Raw genomic sequence first — 22,176 nt, forward strand, 5'->3', positions numbered from 1 at the left:
TCTGTTCATAGGTGTGAAAGAACGGTATCAACTTTCTGGTCCTTATTAAGACAATTTATGAAGTATTTAGAATTCCATATAGGGCCCAAGTAAAACATGAACTCAGATATTTTCACTACTTGACTATAAAAGAACAAAGTGAAGATTTGACAGGCATGATGAGAGTAATTTAGCAGTCCCAATTAAAACAGATCTCTTCTTCCACTAATATCCATAAATCCTGAAATATGAAAGAATACATAACTGCCATTTAAATCTTCCCACAAGAATGGGACAAAAAGCCCTTTAGATATTGCTCTATTTTCCTTTGGTCTTAGCAAGGGGAAAACAAAACAAAACAAAACATTACTTAAGTATAAACAAAAAAGTAAATTAAAATAAAAACTGTCTTACAAATAAATTGCTATGGGACAAGGACAGAAAAACAAGTTTTGGTTTAATGCATGAGAAAATGCTCTCATTTGTATTGATAGCTGATATATGAGCTGACTAATAACTGAATACTTTTAGTAAGATCAAGTTCATGTTGTTATTTTCAAATTTGTCAGAACACAAGGTGAGAGAGATAACAATTGTGTATCACTTCTTCCAAATAACTCTTAGATGCAAGGCAGGAAGTGGGGAACAAAATAGATTGCCTATTTTTTTCTTTTTTCTTCTTAGTAGGTGAAAGTAAAACAACTTGAACATAAAATGCACACAGCTGTATCTAAAAGAAAAATGCAAACACAACTTAACCATACTTTATTTGACTGCATCTTATTTAGACAGCTTGCACATTTCAAATCCCATTAAAACTCTCTCTCCAAAAGGATATGGGACAATAGAAGAAAATTATGCAGCAATATCCAGTCATCAAACAGCAGTCCAATATTTTGAGATACACATGATATTTTATAGATACTCAACTCATATCTGACGTCAATATAATTTATGGTTATATTTTTACAAACCTGAAAGCCCTATAACAATATAGCACTCATTTTAGTGATGTCATGGTGCACTGAAAAGTAACTCTGATGCACTACCAATTTGCTTTTATCTATGCTCCTGGAAAGTGATGAACTTTATGATTTTTAGACACCATAATAAATATACACATCCAGTCTTATACATGTCAGCCAATACCATAACACAGGGCAAGGTAAAGTTAAAACATGTGACAAACAAACTTCTTTACATAGATTTGTCAAGCAAATGGGGAGGGTACTTTAGGGAAGAGGCAGAAAATATTAGAACCAATTTTTTAATAGTAATTTTTTTTTTTTTTTTTGCTGGCTTCAGCTTCAAAACTACTGTCTGGTTTATGATCTGTGGAATTCTCTAGTTTCATCCTAATGTAAGGGAAATTATAGTCAGCCCACACATTAAAATGGTAGTATACCCGTTAGCTTCTTCAATACTAACATATATAGCTTCATGGTAGCATGTATAAAAATGTTCAGCAGTAGCAACTGCCAAACCAGTGTCAGTGGATAGTACAGTCAGTCTTAAAGAGGCAGCACCCCATTAAAAGAAAGTTGCACCAATTTTGCTCAGTTTTAGCCAAGTGAACTCACTCTATCAATTTTAAGTGGAGCTGTTTTAAGATTATATAAGAAAAATGAAAGCCCAATATCAAAAATTAAGTTAATGTTTGATGCTACTTCACCTGAAATGGAGACTTAATTTTGGTGCTGGGTTACCATGCTAGAGGATAAAATTTTAGTCCACTTAAGTAAACAATTTCTGCACACCCAATTAAAGACATAAGGTAGACACAGATATTCAACAAACACCAGCTAAACAATATGACAACCATTTGACTTTTCAGTCACACAGTTAAGTTTGTGTTTAAAACACCCAGTCAATTCAGCAAAATTTGGTCAATTTTGGGTGAAAAGGTCAGTAGTGATGGTTTCACTGACAATCTGCCAAAAAATTAATGGCTGAGCTAAAAATCTAGCATGTATTTACTTTAGAACTGTCCTCATTAGTGAGTCAAGCAAATGTACATTCATCAACAATCATTACCTATGAACCAGCAAGTCAAATATAAAGTGGTGAGATAAAATTTGATAATGAAAGTACTGAACTATTTTATTAGTTCAATTCCCTCCATATTAAGAATAACAGAATCATCATTATGATTGGTATTCCTCTAAGTGCTAGAGTCCAAATGAAGTCTGACCAAAAACGTACTCAAAATGGTCACCTGGAAAGCTGAGTATTGTGTGGTCTTCATATTTTAAATGTAACCAGTATTCTGCCCATTAAACTTTCAAGGCAATATAAAATGAAAAGAAAAAGTTTTCTTTAAAAATAAGGAACTATAAATGATCCCATCAACAGGAAGATTTTATTTTCACCAAATTTATGTATCTTTATTTAAAAAATACTTGTCACCACGTTCACTTTCAAGACACTACACTGAGCAAGGAGCAGCTTTCCCTTAAAAAAAAAAACATAACAAAAAGGCAACAAACTTTCCTGAAAGGGGGCTTTTACCAACTGTTAATGGAGGTAGGGTTTTTAAAAATACAGTAATTATAGCCATAAAATAAAATTCAAACCAAATCCTAGAGCAGAAGTAAAGCATATCCAAATTAATGAAAAAACAATACATTCCTACAAAACATTTTTCACAGAGAATGAATCTTTTCTTTAATGGGTACCTAGGTTTTCCAGTCAAATAAATTATCCATCACAGGTTTCCTGACTCCATTGAAAGCAATCAACTTTAAAATTAATTACATTGCACAGATTGGCCAAAACACAATGTAACTAATGAACATGGTGATGGCTATTAAGAAAACCTATAGAACTCATTCCAAGAATTTTCCATTTCTCCCTTTTGTTTTTCTGGGAACTAATAAAGCAAAGCTCCCCCAAGAATTTGCACAAGTAAGTGAAAAGAAAATAAAATCAGTTTAAAACAGATACAGTGCACCTTGGAATTTATTTTCAAGACCAAGAACCAAAAGCGAAGCATTTTAAGAAATGGAAGCAATGTGAATCCAAACCAAGTGGGAAAAAAGTTCCAACTACTTTGTAAAAGCTGTTCCTCACAGCTTAGTAACAATTTTGATTAAATAAAATCATACCAATTTACATTAATTTTTCTACTCTTTTCCAAAAATTCCCTCACTCTCAAAAAAAAGTGCATCTAAAACCCAGCAATTCCCGGCTTCATCAACTTTTCTCATCCCTTTTGAGTCATTTCTCAAAGATTTTCCAAGTAGATTCAACTTCTTACTGTAAGAAAAGAAGGGACTTCTACAGTAAACCACTCTGTCACTCACCTGGAAAAAGTATCCAAATTATAAAAATCTGAAATAATTTATTACCAAATTTAGAATTTAAATAAAAACAAAAGTTTGCTTGCAAAGGCCTTAAAGAAAAGGAAAAGGTAGCATGCATTCAAAAACTATAGAGATGAAGACAAATATACTTATCTACACAGGCACTGGCAGACGCAATTTAATTGTTATCTTTACTCATTGTTAAGACACACCCAACCCTACATAACATTTTTTTTCATTCACTAATCACTGAGGTACCAATATTCAAGAATGGAAATTTAATATTGAAAAAATAAAACCTAAAATTGAAGCTTTTCCCCCACCCCCTCAGAAAACTATGGCAGGTTTCGTGTGAAATGTTAGTATACTCAGAGATTTTTACAATCTACATTGGCTTTTTTCAGGAACAAAAATCATGTTCCACTTCCTGGTTCTGTGATAAAATTATCACTGTGTAAATAACAATGTCAGCAGACTTTGCAAATGAACAAACAAATCTTGGCTATCAACTGGCACATCTTGTTGGTACCAAAAGAACTCTTTAAGTTTAAAACAATCTCTTTTAATTCAGAACAAATGCGCCATGCCAAAGTGCAACAAATATTGTGCGACACTCAAATGAGACACTGACAGATAAGAGCTGCATGGAAATCACTAAATCCACCTGCAAAGCAATTCTGTACAAATTGCATTGCATGCAAAGGTCGATTCTGCATCGTAGGAAAGTTGTTCCTTGATGTCAGTTTCTCAACGCAGCCACAATTTAAGTCGCAGTGCATCAACTCCATTTAAATAGTATCTGAACAGCCTCTTATCTCGAACAAAACCAAGATTTTCATAAAGTTTCAAAGCAGACTTATTCGTTATTTCTGTTTCCAAAACAACCTTCAAAAAAAGAGAAAACTAAGTTATAATTTTATAATATTTGAAACTAATTTATAATTTCATAATTTGACAAATCACTTATAAACAATAAGATCAAATATTTAAGAAAAAGAAACTACATTTAATTGTCTTAAAGTTGATGGTGAAAACAGTAAATATTAATGACGTACAGGAAGAACCCAGAAAAACAGTCATCAGAATTATAAAAGTCATTCTCTCTCAGGGCAAGGGTGCGGTGGGAACACTGGGGACATTTTCTTTTCTATTGATTTTTGTGAAATGTTTGGAATTTTTGGCAATGAGAATATATGTTTTATACTAAAACAAAGATGAATTCGTTCCCTGTATAGTGTGACAAAAAAATGAAGAAAAAAATCAACAATCAAAGATTTAAGAAAATAAACCAGTACTTGAAACTATTCAGATTGACCTCCAACTCCTATATTTTCATTAATATGTCATCCTTTATCCTGGCGACAACTACCATATTTGTCTACAGTCAAGACCAGAGTCTGAAAACTATCGTCCTTAGACCAAATATGCCCACTGCCTGTTTTTGTAAATAAAGTTTTATTGAGACACAGCCATGTCCATTGGTCTGCATGATGTTTATTGCTGCTTTCTCAATACAAAAGCAGACCTGAGCAGTTGCACCAGAGACCTGTGGGCTGCAAAGCCTAAAATATTTACTATCAGGCTCTTTGTAGAGAAAGTTTACCAAACCTAGATCAAAGGTACCAAAACTTTAGTGTACCTGGAGGGCTTATTAAAATAGATTGCTGCACCTCCCCTCCAGAGTTTCTGAGTAGGTTTGGGGTGGTGCCCAAGAATCTGCGTTTTTTAAAAATTGCCAGGTGATGTGGATTGCTGCTGGTAAGGGGACGACATTCTGAGAACTACATTCTGAGTATGTCTAGACACTATGGATATCAACACTTAACAGAGGTATTAACTTCTATCTGGGTCTTTTAAAATATTACTGAACCAGTGGCCCTGACAATGAAGAACTGATACTTTTGACTATTATGTGATGTTCTTCTACTTTACTTCTACCTTCCCCTACCAAAATATCCTCTATCCCATCCTCCCAACTTTTACATACATAGCTCTATTTGCCTTTCTATTGATTCTCTACCTACCTCACTGAGAATCAACACAGTGAGTCACAGCTACTGTCGGGATGTTATAACCCCGAGGTGTTTGGAGTGGGAAAAAAGGGCAAAGTATAATTAAACAGAGGCCCAAGTAAAGCCTACGAGTCTCTTCCTGTTCTATCGCAAGCTATAAAAAAAAAATCTGACAAGAATTCAAGCAACAGATATAAATAATAGAGAAAAGACTGTACTTCAACTCATCGGATCCAAAAAACTCATGATCAACTCCTCTACAATTCCGCACATCAGTAACAAGATCTCCATCCCATCAATGCCTCAAACCTAAAACCTAAGAGTCATCTCTGTACCTCCTTCCTCTCCACCCCGCTACATACATCCAGGCATTGAGTATTTCAATTTTCTCTCTTAAATCTCTCTTAAACTGATCCTCTTCTTTCTATCCCCATTGACAACATTCTAGTCTAAGCTGCCATCAACTTTTATTATAAATACAAGAACCTCCTAACCCAAAGGTCTCCCACTCTAGGTACAGTGATGCTCGTTAATGCCCTGCTTACAACCATTTATTGACTCTCTTTTGTCCTCAAGAAAACGTCCACAATCTAACAGTAATCTAAAGAGACCTAAAAGGTCCGTCAAGATATGGCCTCTACCTACCTTGCTAATTGTGTTTTAGGTCTCCCCCCGTTACTCGCCACGATCAACACTAAACTTTAAGTTTCTGGAACCCACCATTATCTTTCCTACCTTAGATCTTTCACATAAGCTGTTTTTTCTGTCTGGAAGAACACTCTTCCCATCCTCCTCTTCTTGCTTTTGGCCTTAGCATGTCACTTCCAGACTGGGTAGAGTATCTCTTTCCCTTCATACTACCCCACAGCACTTGGCACTGCTCCTTGTTCAACTGCACTTTCATGCAATGTTTGATGAGTATGACATCTTTCCCAGCTGGTGAGCCCAACAAGGACAGGGATCATGGGTACCTTGTTCACAGCCATTTCCTCTGCACCTAACACACTGCTTGACACATAGAAGGCTCTTAAACATTTGTTAATTATATATGCCCTTAGTACCTTTCATTATATTACATACATTACATAAATAGGAAACAAACGAAAGTACTGCCACGCTTTTAAATGACCAGAGTACTCAAACAGAAAGTATCATCTTACAGCAATTACCTATGCAAACAACTCATGAGAGCAAATCACACACTAATCCAAACTTTAAAAAGATCTAAAACCAAGTCATTAATAGTTCAAGATCAAGGGAAAATGTTCCTATAAAAGTTATACAGCAAGCAAACCGGTTCAAGATGAAAATAAAAAGTCAACAATTTCTCTCTGCTCTTAAAATGGAATTTAATGTTCAGTAATGTGTGCCATCCTCCAGTTTGGAACACCCCAGTCTGGTCAATGCAATTTACCAGTTTGGAACTATTCTCTTGAGTAATTCCTAGAATTCTGTTTTATGTCAGCACCTAATTACAGCTAAAATGTTAAATCAAAACAATATGAGAAGCAATAAAGCTGCAACAACTCAAAACTTAGAACTGATTTCACAGAAATAAAAAGGAGAGCGACAGTGTAAAAAAAATAATACTCTTTGAAGGCTTACTAAGTGCTACGTAAAGCATTTCACATGCATTATCTCATATTACATGCATATGTCATAATGTTATTTTCACAAGAACCCTATGAAACAGATATATCTCTAACTTACAAGTGAATGAAACTCAAGGCCACCAGTAGAACAAGAATAAACCAGACTCCAAATGTGAACTAGAGCTTAATAGTATCCACTCTTCTGTACCTGTGATTGCACCCCAAAGTAAAACAAAGCAGTGATTGGGAGATCTAACATAATGAAGGGGATCCAGGTCCATATTCATTAATATCCAGCAATCTAAAATATTCAAAACACAGCTGAGGCTAACTATAGCTACATAAATATACACTTGACGTGTAAGTTAAGAGTTGAATTCAGGTTTGTTGGCATCCTAACGGATTAATAAAATAAAGCCCAATTTACAGAAAAACATTACACAAAGTGCTAACACCTTGGTTAAAATGAAAAGATTCTCTCAGCACACTCACATTCTCTAATCAAAGAGATCATGTATTATTTGACACAACAGAAAACGCCACAAAAGAAGTAACTACTTTTTAACACTTAATTACGAAATTCTTATAAACATACTAAAAGAGGATCTGGGTTTATACTGGAAACTCTCTATAAAATTATTCTTTTAGTTCACATCATGGGAATATTATATAGGAAGCCAAAGCATAATAAGGTTATTTTAATCCTAAAGAAACTTGGCTAAGTTGAATTCTACTTAACAGAAAATAAGGGTTACAGTGAAGTTCTACGGATTCTCTCAGGAACAAACCATTGTCAGGATGAGCCAAACCATTACAGTTTAGAAAACCTTTTTTAATATTACAGGCTAGGAGCTCCTGGAGGGACGGCAAGCACTATTTTATTGTCTAGCACCTCACAGGCCTTACACCGACAATCTGACTGAACAATTTTACTGCTCTTCATAACATCCCTTTAAGATCAGAACCACCATTACATTGCACAAAGAGACAGATTTAAGAAGTTAAATGACTTTCCTATAATCACACAACTGTATCGACAGAAGATGGATCTAGAACCCAGGCTTATCATATCCAGATCTTTAACTAGGCCAAACTACTCAACCAAAAATCCTTACAGTTTAAATAATTCCATTTTACTCTGTTCCTCACCTAGCTGTCCTGTCTCACAGCCAAACTATATGTTTCCAATGAAACTAAAAATGTTAAACATATAATTATTAAACACAAAAAGCTTAAAAGTCATCTTGTACATTACTATAAAATGTATGTTATTTTGTTAACATGTAACAGGTTTATTATTGGTTATTTAAATAAATTTCCCACTGTTGGTGGGAATGTAAATTGCTACAGACATTATGGAAAACAGTGTGACGGTTCCTTAAAATTAAAAATAGAACTATCATATGATCCAGCAATCACACTTCTGGGTATACAACCAAAGAAAGTAAAATCAGGACCTCAAAGAGGTCCCCATGTTCATTACAGCATTATCACAGTAGCCAAGATAAGGAAACAACCTAAATGTTCATCAACAAATGGATGGATAAAGTGGTGCGTGCTGCCAGTGTGACAACACGGGTGAACCTGGAGGGCATTACCCTAAGTGAAATGCATCAAACATAGAAAAACAAATACTGCGTGATCTCACTTATATACAGAAACTAAAACAGTCAAACTTAATAGAAGCCGAGTGTAGAATGGTGGCTCCAAGGGGCTGGGGATAGACGAAAATAGGAAGATGCTGGTCAACTAAAAATGTTTTAAGGTCACATACTGCACACTTAACCTCCATTAAGAAATTCTGATTCCAGTATATTTTCATCATTTATGAGTTAGTTCTGAGTATTAATATCGTACTAACCATACCATAAATCTAAAAAAAATTTTGAAATTTAAATTTCCAGAGGTGAACATTTCAGGGACATCTACAGCTTAAAAAGTACTGTTCATCATGCTGCTCCATTCATTCTAATTTATTTCCAAAAAAAGTACATAAAAGTAAATGGCCACCATGTGGGTTCATTATTTTAGGTACACAAGAAAACTCATTCATGTTATTTGTATATATTTTTCTTACTGTCTCCCCTAATGTAAAACCCAAGCTCAAGAAGCTTCTCCTAGTAGCCACTAAATGTTTGGCAGCCAGAGCACATAGAGGAGTAACCAAATTCAAGCTAGATTAGCAATACAGGTAATGCATTTCTTACTCATGAAGTAATGAATCCACCTGTTTCTTTTTCTGATGCTATAACTTTTTAGTCAGATCCAAATATACAGAAAATGGAAAAGATCTTTAGCTACGCTGTTTAAACATGTCTAATTCTGATATAAAAAGTTAGGAAAGTCATAGTAAGGCAAAATGAAAAGATCTATTAGACCAGAAGAATAATACCATTGTTCCTTGGGCAAAAGCAAGATCTACATTTCAACTCTGTGAAATGTACAGATCTACATTTCAACTAACCTCAGTTTAATTCACTCTGAATTTATCTTAAAATGACAAGTGGCAACCAAAAGCAATATAAACATGACTCAAGGTCATAAATAAATTCTGCAAACAGAACAGAAAGTAAAAATTGACTGGATGTGTACAGTAAAGCTTCATAGAGATTTCCAAATGTATCTCTCTTAATAGGCTCATAGATTCAAAAATCTCTCTCTGTAAGATTGAAAAAACAGCAGCACGACCTAAGCAGTAGAAGATGTAATTTAAAACCCTTCACAAATGTCTTTCTGATAATTTGTCAAAATTTCTTAACACTTTAAAAGAAAGGAAGATTGACCTAACTTAATGAAAGTAACATCACATGTCAGTTATTTTATAATTTGGTCATTGTATTCTTGGAGAATTATAATTTCAAAGTTTTCCTCAGAACAATGAATTATATACAAAACTATTTTTATATATAATTGCTTTATCAAAGGGTACTTTAATAACTTGGTTAACCCTGCAGATATATATTTTTTCAGATATATTTTTTTATGTACACACACACAAAAAAAAGACGATTGCTGTTCTTAGAAGCTTAGAGAGAAAGACAAGTTAAAAACTAATTAGACTGGGAGATGGGGATTGACATATATACACTAATATGTATAAAATAGATAACTAATAAGAACCTGCTGTATAAAAAAATAAAACTAAAAAAAGAAAAGAACTAAAAAACAATTTTTTTAATGAAAAAAATAGACAAATCGAAATTCAAAAGTCCAGCCCCCCCAAAAAAAAGAGGCATAGATAAGATACTGGAAACACAAAACTGATCATTCAACCAATATTTATGAACCATGTACTCTATCACAAATGCTGTACTAAGTACTAAGAATACAGCAGTAAACAAGAAAAGGTATCTCTGCTCTCAGTGGCTAAGGCACAGTCTCTGAACAAGTAAATTTAAGAATTTAAGCATAGTAAGTATTACAGAAAGGGAGGTAAAGAAAACCACAGAAGGTGGTTTTCAAGGAAAACTTAAAAGGAGTTGTTGATATCTGAATTGGGTCTTAAAGACTGAGAAGCATTTTAATAAGCAGAGGAAGACCAAGAAGCTACTGGGTCTAGCAAATACAAAGTAGTTACACTGGAGTGGAGGGGAAAGAAACCAAACCAAACAGGATGAGATGGTAATATAAGGAAGTAGAACCAACAAACACACTACCATCAAAAATTAGAAGGGTAAAGAGGACAGAAGACTTTGTTGCTTATATGGTTTAAAACTCAATGAAAGGGAAAGGGAAAGCCTAATAAAGAGTAAGCAAGAGTTCTGTCCCTTTCTACAGCAAATCCTTTATCTGAACAATATGGGGCACAGATAACCAATTTTTTTAAACCATGGAAGACTTCCCTAATCCAGAGGCAGAGCTATTCAAACTGCAAAAACCATCCACTTAAAACCATACAACAGGGCTTCCCTGGTGGCGCAGTGGTTGAGAGTCCACCTGCCAATGCAGGGGACACGGGTTCGTGTCCCAGTCCAGGAAGATCCCACATGCCGCGGAGCGGCTGGGCCCATGAGCCATGGCCACTGAGCCTGCACGTCCGGAGCCTGTGCTCCGCAACGGGAGAGGCCACAACAGTGAGAGGCCCGCATACCGCCAAAAAAAAAAAAAAAAAAAAAACCATACAACAGAAATAAGTTCATGGAACTATACCCATTTCAGTCTAAGATTGAGTAAAACTCATTGCTTGAAAAGTAAGAAAAATGAATCAGAATTTTAAGCCCACAATGAATAGTTCTACCATAAAATGTATCACTAATTTAGGCCTTAACCTTAAGACTATAACAATATAACCAAAATCTCATCATTCCTCAGAACTTTCAAAGAAAAGCCACCACTATTTAAACATTTGATCAGTTAAGGTAAAGCATACTACCTGTCTCATAGGCAGTAACTAGGATAACTCAGAAAAGGCTTTCATAAGGGACATAATACTCCCTCCTTATAACATCCCTGTTCACTGGGAACCACACTACTCAGTAGAGGATCAAAACATGGTCTTATCATCCCAAAGATTTCTCCGAACTGTTAAGCAGCTTTTGTGAAGCCTGACTTCTATTCTTGATGAGCTGTCTAAGCCAATATAGCCATGGTCCATATTGGACTTACACTGATGAAAAAATTTATATTCAATTTTATACTCAAATTTTAGTTACCAATGATGTAGATAATCAGGGTATCTTTTACTTTTTTTTTTTTTTTTTAACAGATAATCACTGTACCTTTTACTTTTTGAAATTAAAAGCTGTGAATATGAGATCCTTTGCCATGTGTGAATTTTCTTATTCGGGGTAAAAAAATTAAATATCCGTAAATCCCAGGATGTCTTCCCTGTGCTGCCCAATATGTCTGTAGGCCTTCTCATACAACCACGATTTAGTGTGATCTGTCAAACTACGAACTATGAATGTGGACAAGGAGCGTGAGAATACTCTGCTGTACATCTGTACTGACATGGAATCCTGTTCATGAGTTACTGTTAAGTGGAAAAAGCAGTTATAGCAGAATAACTGTGATTTCATTTGTAAAAAAAAATGGGTAAACATCTGCATTCACATGTGCTTAGAAAATGGGAGGATGCAAACTGCAAGATTAATAGCAGCTATTAGTGGAAAGAAAGATGAAGAGTTGAAAAGCGTGAAGATGGTAAAAGAAAGGACTTTGCACCCCAAATACACACAAATAATGATGGTTAGTGACTGTGAATAAATTTTGTACCAAAAAAACCCCACTTAAAAAAAAAAAAGTAACCAAAACAAGTTACTTATTGCAGTCTGAGAAAAAAATTACCTAATTTCAAGTATTTTGAGAACTCTCTAAGGCACATTTGCCCTCCAATAATAAAGACAAGTGTTAGCAGTAATGCTCATAAAATTACTAGCACAACTCTGGTCCTTCTTAGTCACCACTGTTATATTAAAGATATCTGTACTTCCCTAGTTTATACTTATCCCCTTCCACATTACATAATAGTAAATCTTAACATTCCCAACCATCACTATTATTTATTGAGCACCTACCGTATGTAAAGCACAGTGCTGCAGGATACAAAGATACTACCTGCCTTCAGGCCTTACAAACAATCTGAAGAGAGAAGACGCTTTTATGCTAATTTACAGATAGATCTACATTTAAAAAGTGGTTGTCTTTCCCCCCCTCCAGCCTTATTATTTAATGCTGAGATTTTTTTCAAATGTGAAATGTTCTTCATATGGGCTGACAGTTGGCCCACGGGAAAAAAAAAAAAAAGTATTATTTAGAGAGAAACCAAGTCCAATACACAAGTAAATTACAATAAGGTTTATAATAAGAGCTACCTTAAATGATTTAACTGATAACAAATCAGAGTTCTGAATACCAGTTATTTACTAAAAATATCTAAAATTTTACCTTTACATTCTGACACAAATTTTAGCTCCCATTATCATCTTAAAATTTGTTCTAGGTCAAAGTTCATGTGTTTTTCAACGGAATGTAATTTTCAGCACAAGTTACATTTGTATAATAATAGCTTGCAATGAAATCTGCAGTACAACTTATTATGGGCTATTTATAAAAATACCCAGTAGAATACAGCCCAGGATAAAAGGTCTTAAACATTTAGGAAGACTTACCTCATCACAGTCTCCTTCAACCATAGCATATATAGCTTTCTTAACCAAGTTAGTACCTAGAATACAGAGCTGAGTATTAATGAAGTAAAAAATGTAATTAGTTTCTTAAAGATACCTAAATTGTAATATTCATAAGAAGCAAAGAAATGTCAAATGCTGGGTTCTACCCTGAATGAGATACACAGATTATCTCAAATTAAGTGGGGGAAAAAATTTAGACTTAAAACTGAGAGCCCAATAGGACCTGTGCATAGCAATACAAGTTTCCTCTTGAAAGACCTATCTCCTGATATATATCCTTTTCTCAGGTGTAAATGCTGTTTAATTCCAAGGAAAAAGGTAAGATATGGCCAGAGCAACCCAGGAACTTCTTCAGCTGTTAAGAACTCACTCCATGACCTTTGAGCCAATCTTGCCAAAGATCACACCAGAATTGCTGTGACCCAGAGTGGGCCCAAGACACTGTGCTAGTTTCCACAAACCTTATAGTAAGCCTGGGCACACCAAATGACATCAGTGGTGTGTCTGTATCCTAGTTTAGGGTCAGATATACTTAGCACATTAAAGGGAAAACAAATGCTAAATCTGATCTTAAGAAATCCAAATTTTCTCTCTCAATTTTCAAACCATGAATACAAGCAAGCACACGTTACATGGGCCATACAAAATATGTCTGAGGGCCAGGATGCAATCTTCAAGGCACTGGTTTCTGCCCTCTGAAGTAGCCAGGCAATTTGCCTATCATTTTCCATGAGTCCTTACCAGCTCTTTTTAATGCATCAAAGACTCAAACTTGGCTTGCATAACAAGCCCAATTCATTAAACATCTTAGTGGCAAACTGTAACACTATAAGAAAAGTTGGTTGAACCTAATGTACTAAGTAAACCTATTCATAATGACTTCTCATGATGTCTCAGATTGTGTGAAGCAGTCTTAAACTGGACACTCATAGTTTAAAAAGATAAAACTACAAGTGACAAAACTGCTAGTAATTAAATACTGGTACAGGCATCAAACTCTTTTTTCATGAATACTTACTTAGCTTCGGTACCTCACAGAATGTGCCATGCTCAGACAAGTGCTTATCTACCTGATCCTCCATCTTGAACAAAGAGCCAGTAGGTCTTAGACACTATGACAGCTGTTCTTAACAGGCTTACATCACAGCCACCTGGGGAAATTTCAGCCCTACTTCTAACAGGACAAATAAGATTCTCAAGGGGAGGGGCTTAAGCATTTGTTTTTAAACCACCCAGATGATTCTAATGACCATTATAAACCATGAGTATAAGATTAACTGCAAAGGCCAGGAAAGGTAGCCCAGGAAAGAGATGAGTTTGGGAATAGTAGTAAGAAACAATTCTCCTTTTTCCTGGTCCTTCCCGAATTGCTAATATAATGTTTGATGACTAGTACTAAATAATGGTAACAATTTCTCCATAATTTTGCCTTGATTGAGGACCATTTAACCCAAGTACACACAGCTGCTTGAGTGCTGTGATCAAGCACCCTAATAATGCTATTAAAAACTGCAGAACTTAGTATAATGCAAAGCAGTTTGGATATGATCAAAAAAATGTCTGGAGATGAAAACTGATCACCTTCTAATTGTTAGAAAGATAATCTCTCAAATAATTAAACAGTAATAAAGGAAACAATTCATTTTTAAAACATTTTGAAAATATTTTGAAATAAAAGCAATCAATTTTCTTCCCTCAGCTTCATGCTCATTTCTACATACTATTTACATTTAAGTCTTCTGCTTCAAAAAAAAAAAATGAAAATAACTTAGGCATTTTTTTGTGACATAATATTTTTCTTACCAATGCCATTTCTCCTGTATTTGGAATCCACGGCTAACATGGCTATATAACCTCTGCGGAACATCTTTTTGTGCATATCCAACTTGCAAACGATGGCACCTACACACTCCTCCCCTACCATGGCCTTAAAAATAAACAAACAGTTACAAAGAATACATTGCCATCAGGTATTGCATAATTACCCACAGAAACAGCAGCCAACCATTGGTCAGTGTTTCTGAGGGAGGAAGAAATAATGAGAATTCTAGCAAGAGAGCAGTCACAGAAGTGTCAGAAATCTAAATCCCAGAACTCCTTCAAATGTTCTAGTTTTAAAATCTTTCAACATTCTTTAGGACATGAATTTCTTAGGCTCATTATTAAAGCCTAGGGGGAAAAAAAAGCAAATTTCCACATGGTAAACATTCAAGTACTTTATGAGGTGCTTATAATTAGTTGCAATAAAGAGCTACATGTTTAAGATCTGGGAAAGGGGAAACATGTGAAAATAATTTTTTAAGAAAGTCTTTTCATTAGATATCACAAAATATTGTGAAACTTATCAACAGAGTACTATACATTTATATTTAATTATAATAAAGTTTTAGTGAAAGACAGATATAAGACATAATATTTACACCTGAATAATAGTTAGATTTTGATCAGGGAAAAAAAATCTAAAAGAAAAAGGATTATTTTTAAGGTATTCCTTAGATCCTACCCAAGGGGTTTCTGTTACTGAAGGACTACAAAAACTAGATATACGATGGTCTCATTTTTAGGGCTCTACTGACAGTGTGAGTCATTGCCATAAAGCTCACAGAATATCTAGATCTCAAAATCAAAGCTTCATATTAAAGCAAAAGTTGTAATTTTTACAGAGCTTTCTATTTTAATAAAAATGTACAGCCTTCCACACAAAGATTACTTATTAAATAAAAGCTAATCAGCCTCCATTTTCATTAAAATTTCCAGTATCACCATTGAAAATATGTTTTTCAAAAATTCCATCACCAACAAAAAGTTCTAGTAAATATTGTACTCTGGTAAATATAAATAGGGCAATAGTTCCAATTGTTTAATAATGTGTCAGACAGAAATACTTGTTTGCTGTAAAGAGCCCTCATAAAAAAATATGAAAGCTTCAAATCATCTCTTAATAAAATTAACTTTTCAGAAACTATTTCAACAACAAAAACCAGGAATGGGTTTAAAAAAATCAATAAGCCCAATTTACACTTAATACCTCTCTTATCTTGAATCTGTTATGACTTTTTTTAGTTCATCATTCTGTAAATTGATTAAAAAGCCTTTTTTTCAACTGTGGAGAAATCTTTAGGCAAGATAATTCTAATCCATTTCACGCAAGCCTAAACTAGGTCAGGAGGGATATTAATTTTATTTACTTATTTTAATTGAAGTATAGTTGATTTACTTTGAAGGGATATTAAATTCAACAATCCACACTAATTCATTTCTGTTTTATCAACACAATCCAAAATTATTTGGGGTCAATAAACCTCTAAAATTGTTAATTCCATTTTCATTCATGATAAATCAATCTGGTTCTTTCAAAATTCTTTTGAAAAGTAAAACTTCTTTCTGTATTAAGTCCTGAAACATATACAAAAGTTGCCTGGTTGAACAGCATTTTCTGATTTGAACATAACTTATTTCAAATAGATGTGTGTGGTTGTGTGTGTGTGTGCATATATCAGAGATGAGAGGTACATTAAAAAATTTTTGACCTGACCTCATAAGCTAGGAGAAATGGAAATCTATACCAATCTATGATACAAAATTATAGGACAGCTACATTTCACAGTTAATAAACCATCCAAAAGGGGAAAAAATTAAAACCACTAGACACAATATAACTGGACAATACTTTCAAACTGGATAGGCATTTCAAACAAATCTTCTTTGTCCTCGGACCAAGAAAGCAAACAAAGTATTATATTAGTTCACTTAGACTAGATTGAGTTCTTACTAATCAAGAATCTATGGGAACAAAAATCAAGTTGTACACATCATTTAAAAATAAAAGCCCAATATATGATTCACTGTTATTAATAAGATGTTTAGTGAGGAAGGCCAATTCTGCATTTTTTCCTGATAAATTGCTGATGAATATACACTTACAAGAATCACTGAACTGCATGTTAAGTTTTTACAAATAAAAGCTTCTGCACATAAATTTGGAACTCATGCTATTAAAATGTGTTCTTTTTTTCAAGGATGGGAACTGAAAAATTCCAGGCAAGATTAAAATTTAACTCTACAAGGCCAAATGCTTGTCAATCTATAAAACTTGAAAAATACAAGCTGTGTGAAATACAGATTCCCAAATTCCAGAATATCACAAATAGGAAAACAGAGGAATCTGGAAATTTAAATTTAGAACAAATAACAGAAGTACTATAGTATATCACTGGTAATAAGTTTAAGAAGTTCAAAAAGGCACCAACAACTGAAAATACCATGAACTCAAAAGAGACAGATAAATTATTTAAGTACAGAGTAAATGACAGTGCCTCCCATTTGTACAGTACCATACGTTCACATCTGTTACAATTATTAGGAAGAATCATTAGAAACTGTCACTTTTGTTAGTCAAATATGGTCAAGTATTGGCGATTTTCTAAGGCCCAACCACATATATTCCATTTGATCCTCTGCAGGTTACTCATGGAAACCAGGAACATTCTGAAGATTTCTAGTCTCTTAATATCATTGTCTGCAAGGACAACTATTACTTGGTGAAGCATAACTTGGTGACACAAGGATCTTGGCTGAATGACTCAAGGGTATGTCATTTTTCAGCTTCTTAGTTGTTTCTATAATGACAGGCCAGGAGACCTGGGTTCTAGCTTTATATCTCTGGACCCTAAATATCTGGAGATGCGAACATTTTAAGTCACTCTGGTCTTTAATTTTTTTTCATTAAAAAAAAAAAAATTAAGCTGAACTAGATTATCTCTAGGATCCTTTATAGTTCTAAAATAATATGAATTGAAATAAACATACTTATATTTGTTTTAAATTAGTTCTCATGAGAAATTCAAATTTTTTAAACGCCAATATAAAGGCCCCAGTTCCAAATGGCCTCTGATTGTTTAACTATTGTTTTATGTTCAATACGTCTAGATCCATACTTGCATTAGTAAACCTTACAGGTCAACCACTTGCATATTATCACAATTTCTAGATATTGAGAGTTTAATGTTAAACAAACTGGCTATTAAGGGTTAAAGTTCAAATTAGCTGTTGAATTGGGAGGAGTCTATGTAAAATCAAAGTAAAGTTTACTAATATTCAGTTTATCAGAGTTTAAAATGGCAGACAAGTTGAGAGAGGTCTAGGTAATACCAGAACTCAAAAGCTGACTAATCATCACACATACACAACTATTTTCTGGAATTAACAGAAATACATACACTATTTCAATTTAAACTGTAACTAAATTGTATGCTTTTGTGAATTAACTTACAATTAAATCAATCTACAATCTTCAGCATTTATAATAGCATTTGATATGACATTTATAATAATGCTATGAAAACCATCTTCCCATATTCATTTGACACAGACGTGTCTTAGAACTTCTATTTTGATGCAATGGTTAGAATCCTGTAAGAGCAGTTTTGTAGAATATAAAATAGGTCCCAGTTTAAACAAACATACTAAACTGAAGTTTAGCAAAGTGAACGCAGAAAATAGCACAGCTACCATTATCAACAATACTGAGGTTATATTTTCAGATCACCACCAAGCTATAGAATCAAAAAGACAGATTTCTAAAGTATTGTCAAAGCATCTTACAGGGAATTAGTAAATGCAATTAAGTCAATTCTAAAACAGCAAATAATGGTAGTGGCTTTTCCCTTCACATATCGTAAAGCACTCCTTAAAAGCATGTTGTCTTTCTTCAATAAAATTCAATGGAAACAACATGCTTGTGAGTACATGATATAAAGCACATACCTGCCATCAACATTTAAGTGAAAGGTTTCATACAGACTGAAATTGGTCAATATTATTGGGAAACTATTGGTACTACCAGTACTACGTAAGTCAAAAAAAAAAAAAATTCAGCTTGTTTGGTTAAGCCAAGTCTTTTTTACTCATATATTAAGCAAAAAATTTCTGTCAACTACATTACACACAAGCCAGCAATAGTACTAGAACTTAAGCATATCTATGACCAGCTTCTTTTAAAAAAAGAAAAAAAAATTAGATTACTTAACAATTTCACAGTTTCCTACACTCCCAAAAAGGGTATTTTGTTCAAGTTTCTGGAGTCTTTCAGCCACCAGAAGTGTTAGTAGCACCTTCTGCAACCGTGCACCAGAAAGCAGGCTGGCTACAACTGCTAACTGCCCTGCTGAAGTAAAAGGAAACAATCTCCATAATTATGGAATACGCTTCTAAGATTTAATTCTCCAGTGTGGCCACAGCAAGTTTACTGACAATCATGTTCACCAAAACATGTTTATGCATACACTCTTCCCTGATTATGGCTGTAATTGAGAGATTAATAAGGCCTGTATCCGAACAGAACCATGTTCAAATTAAATGACTGCAAAGTGCTTTGAGGATGAGGGAGGATAATTAAAGACGGTTAAACATGATTATAAGCTAATGTAAACAGGATACAAGACCCCCAACATGCAACACACAGGCTTATTGCATTTACATCAGTATCAAGTTAACCCGGATCATGAACCCTTACCACCAAAGCAGTTTCATTAAATAATTAGGAGTGCATACACGCACTTTACATCACGTAACATACTATGAAATGCAGGATACATCCACTGCCACTCCTGCCCTCACACTCCCTGCCCCGCACGGCCTGGATCTCTCTGCTGGGTTCACCCTATTTTCGTTCCACCCACTTACCAAGAAGCACAGCTGTGGCCAGTTGTGGATAAAATATCTATAGGTATAAATGGAGTAGGGTTCAGACAGATCTTTGGTGATCAGTCTCATGATATCGGGCATTTGCAGCTCGGATTCATATCGGACATAACGTATAGTCCGATCCTCCCCAGGCTCAACCTCCCGGCCTGAAGGGCTTCTCAAACTGCAGCCGGCGGTCAGGGATGAAGACAGCAGCCGCACCTGCTCGTCTTCCTCCTCCTCCTGCTCCGGGCCCTCCGCCAGTCCATTGCGGGCCGCCGCGGGATCGCTCGCCGCCGCTGCCTCTGCGGGGCTGGGGAGCGCAGTTCTTGCATTATTGGGGAGGCAGGGAGGGGGGCTCTCGCCCGAGTGTACCCCGGCTCCTTTTGTTGCAGTCGCTCTGGGGCCCCCGGCGGGGGTGGCCGTGACCGTGGCCGCCTCGGCCGCGCTCAAAACCTTGCTCTTGAGGGAGGCGGCCGTCCGGAGGTGCCGCAGTTCGGGGTTGATCAATCCGTTGAGCTGCAGCTGCTCCTGCGGCGGCTGGGGGCAGCGGAGGCACGGATGCCCCTTGGCCGCCGCCGTCGCCTCGCCGCCCGCCAGGCTCCCGCCGCCGCCGCCGCCGCCGGCTTCGTGCTCCTCGTCGTCCTCCTCGTCCTCGCTGCAGCAGGCGAGGGCGGCCCCCGCCGGGAAGGGACAGCGGGGCTCGGCCGCCGCCGAGGCCGGAGGTGCTGGTGGTGGGAGGAGGCTGCTAGGCCCAGGCGGTACCTCCGCCATCCTAGAGGAGACACAGACCGAGAAGGGAAGCCATGAGACCCGGCGGACAAGCGCGGAGTAGAGGGGGCGGGGGGCGGCCAGGGTTGGGGGGGAAACAAAGGCAGAAACCGTCCCTCACAGAGCTGGCGCCCCAATTCCGCGGGCCCCCCCAACTCTTCAGCGCCGCCCAGCTGCTCAGCCGGCCACCGTCCCCGTCCGCCCGCGCCCATCCGCCAGCCCTGTCACCCGCGGCCCCTCCCCGTCCCCACCGCAGGCTCACCCCGAACAGGTCCCCGCCGCCACTGCCGCCACTCCTCTTCCTCCTCGGCCGCCGCCGCCTCCCGCACCGCCGCGGCTGCCTCCACCGCCGCCAAGCCTCACACTCAGCCGCCGTCGCCGTAAAGCGCCTCGGCTGTTACCCCGGGTAAAGTTTCCTGGGCCTGGCTTTACGACACTTCCCTGCCTGCCGGCTGCCGGGGCCGAGGGAAAGGGGCGTGGAGGGAGGTGACCTGTGGAGGGGCGGGGACGAAGGTGTCTCATACGGGCCCCGGGGGAGACCGCGTGCTAATGGGTGGGGCTGTAGGGCGGGGAAGTTGCAGAGGGCTTTGGAGTCACCAGCTCCCAACCCACTGTCCTCGGCCTTGGGGCTCAACTGCGGATCTTGCAACGCGAGGCCCGGGAAGGATGGGCGGGACAGGCGCTCCCACGGAGCTGTCGCGAAGCCCGCCCGCTCCGGGCCTGCTGCCCCGGCCTTGGACAAGTCTCCTAAAAATGCTTTTCCTCAGCTGTACAACGTTTAACCTTAGCTCTGACCGGGGGCGGGGGGAGGGCTACCCGCGTCCCTTAAAAATGGAGCAAATCTGGAGAGAAAAATCCCTGAAAAGGAGAGGAAGTTAAAAACTTTGAGCTGTGAAAAATATGGGAATGACTGATGAAACCTGGTCGTTTGCAATGTGAATTAGGTTTAGTCTTTGCCGCTTCGAAGCAAGAGAAAGTGGACAGGTAGTCCTCTTCCTCTCTCCTTATCCCCTTCACCCCGCCCAGGAAAACTAGAAGTAAATGGGATTAACAGGTGCGGGGGCAGCTGCAAGCACGCCTGGGGAAGAGTTAGAGATGTTGAAAGAGAGTGACAATGGCTAAGAAGCACATTCCTAAACCTGTGACCCGAATTGTGATAGGGTGAGAAGCACCAGTCAAGAGGTGTCCTGAACCTGCTCCCCGCCTTCTCTTAACAAGTGGTCCCCCTGCGCGGATGCAGAGGGAAGAGAACTGCCGCACGCGCCTGAGCGGGAGGTTCAGCTCTTTCCGCTCTGATCCACAGCCACGATTTTCATAAGAGAAACACAGGTAGTGTTAACTCACCAGCACACTGAGGAAGTTAAGTTTTTTAAACTGAATGTAGAACTGGTCAGGTCTGCAGCAGATGAATGTTTTCAGGGATATAATTCTCTGACTGTTTGCAATTTTTGCCATAATCTAAAGTAAAAAGAAGAATACATTGTAGCGTAGCTGTTGGATAGCCGTTAAGGTCCTTGTCACCAAAGATGTTAAGCAAGTACTATCACCTTCTATCTAGAAGGTCAACCTATAGTGATAAAAATAATATAATGTGTTACTATGTGCCAGGCACTGTCCTAAATATCTTACATGTATTTATTAACTCATTTATAGGTTTTTATAGAAATACATTTGTGCACAAATAGACATGTAGAAGCTTATTTAT

At 37.1% G+C, this 22,176-nt stretch overlaps 1 protein-coding gene across 1 annotated transcript; it reads right to left on the reverse strand.

Annotated features, from left to right (window-relative positions):
* Positions 1–735: 735 nt before the first annotated feature.
* Positions 736–20,475, reverse strand: NAA30 (N-alpha-acetyltransferase 30, NatC catalytic subunit). The gene is made up of 4 exons (XM_082647439.1): positions 19,701–20,475; positions 14,820–14,943; positions 12,996–13,051; positions 736–4,166 (listed from the first exon to the last, which is right to left on the reverse strand). Exons 1-4 carry the CDS (start codon positions 20,472–20,474, stop codon positions 4,029–4,031), a joined length of 1,092 nt encoding a protein of 363 aa, XP_082503565.1. The 5' UTR covers position 20,475; the 3' UTR covers positions 736–4,028.
* Positions 20,476–22,176: the final 1,701 nt, after the last annotated feature.

This window comes from Grampus griseus, assembly GCF_964374135.1.
Source record: "Grampus griseus genome assembly, chromosome: 2".
Taxonomy (NCBI): domain Eukaryota; kingdom Metazoa; phylum Chordata; class Mammalia; order Artiodactyla; family Delphinidae; genus Grampus; species Grampus griseus.

Excerpts from the sequence above, each read along its gene's own strand:
- NAA30 (XM_082647439.1), bottom strand. The coding sequence starts at position 20,474 with ATGGCGGAGGTACCGCCTGGGCCTAGCAGCCTCCTCCCACCACCAGCA. Across the intron at positions 14,944-19,700 it reads GGCCACAGCTGTGCTTCTTG|GCCATGGTAGGGGAGGAGTG; the intron begins GTAAGTGGGTGG and ends TTTATTTTTAAG. Across the intron at positions 4,167-12,995 it reads TTGAAGGAGACTGTGATGAG|GTTGTTTTGGAAACAGAAAT; the intron begins GTAAGTCTTCCT and ends CTTTTTTTGAAG.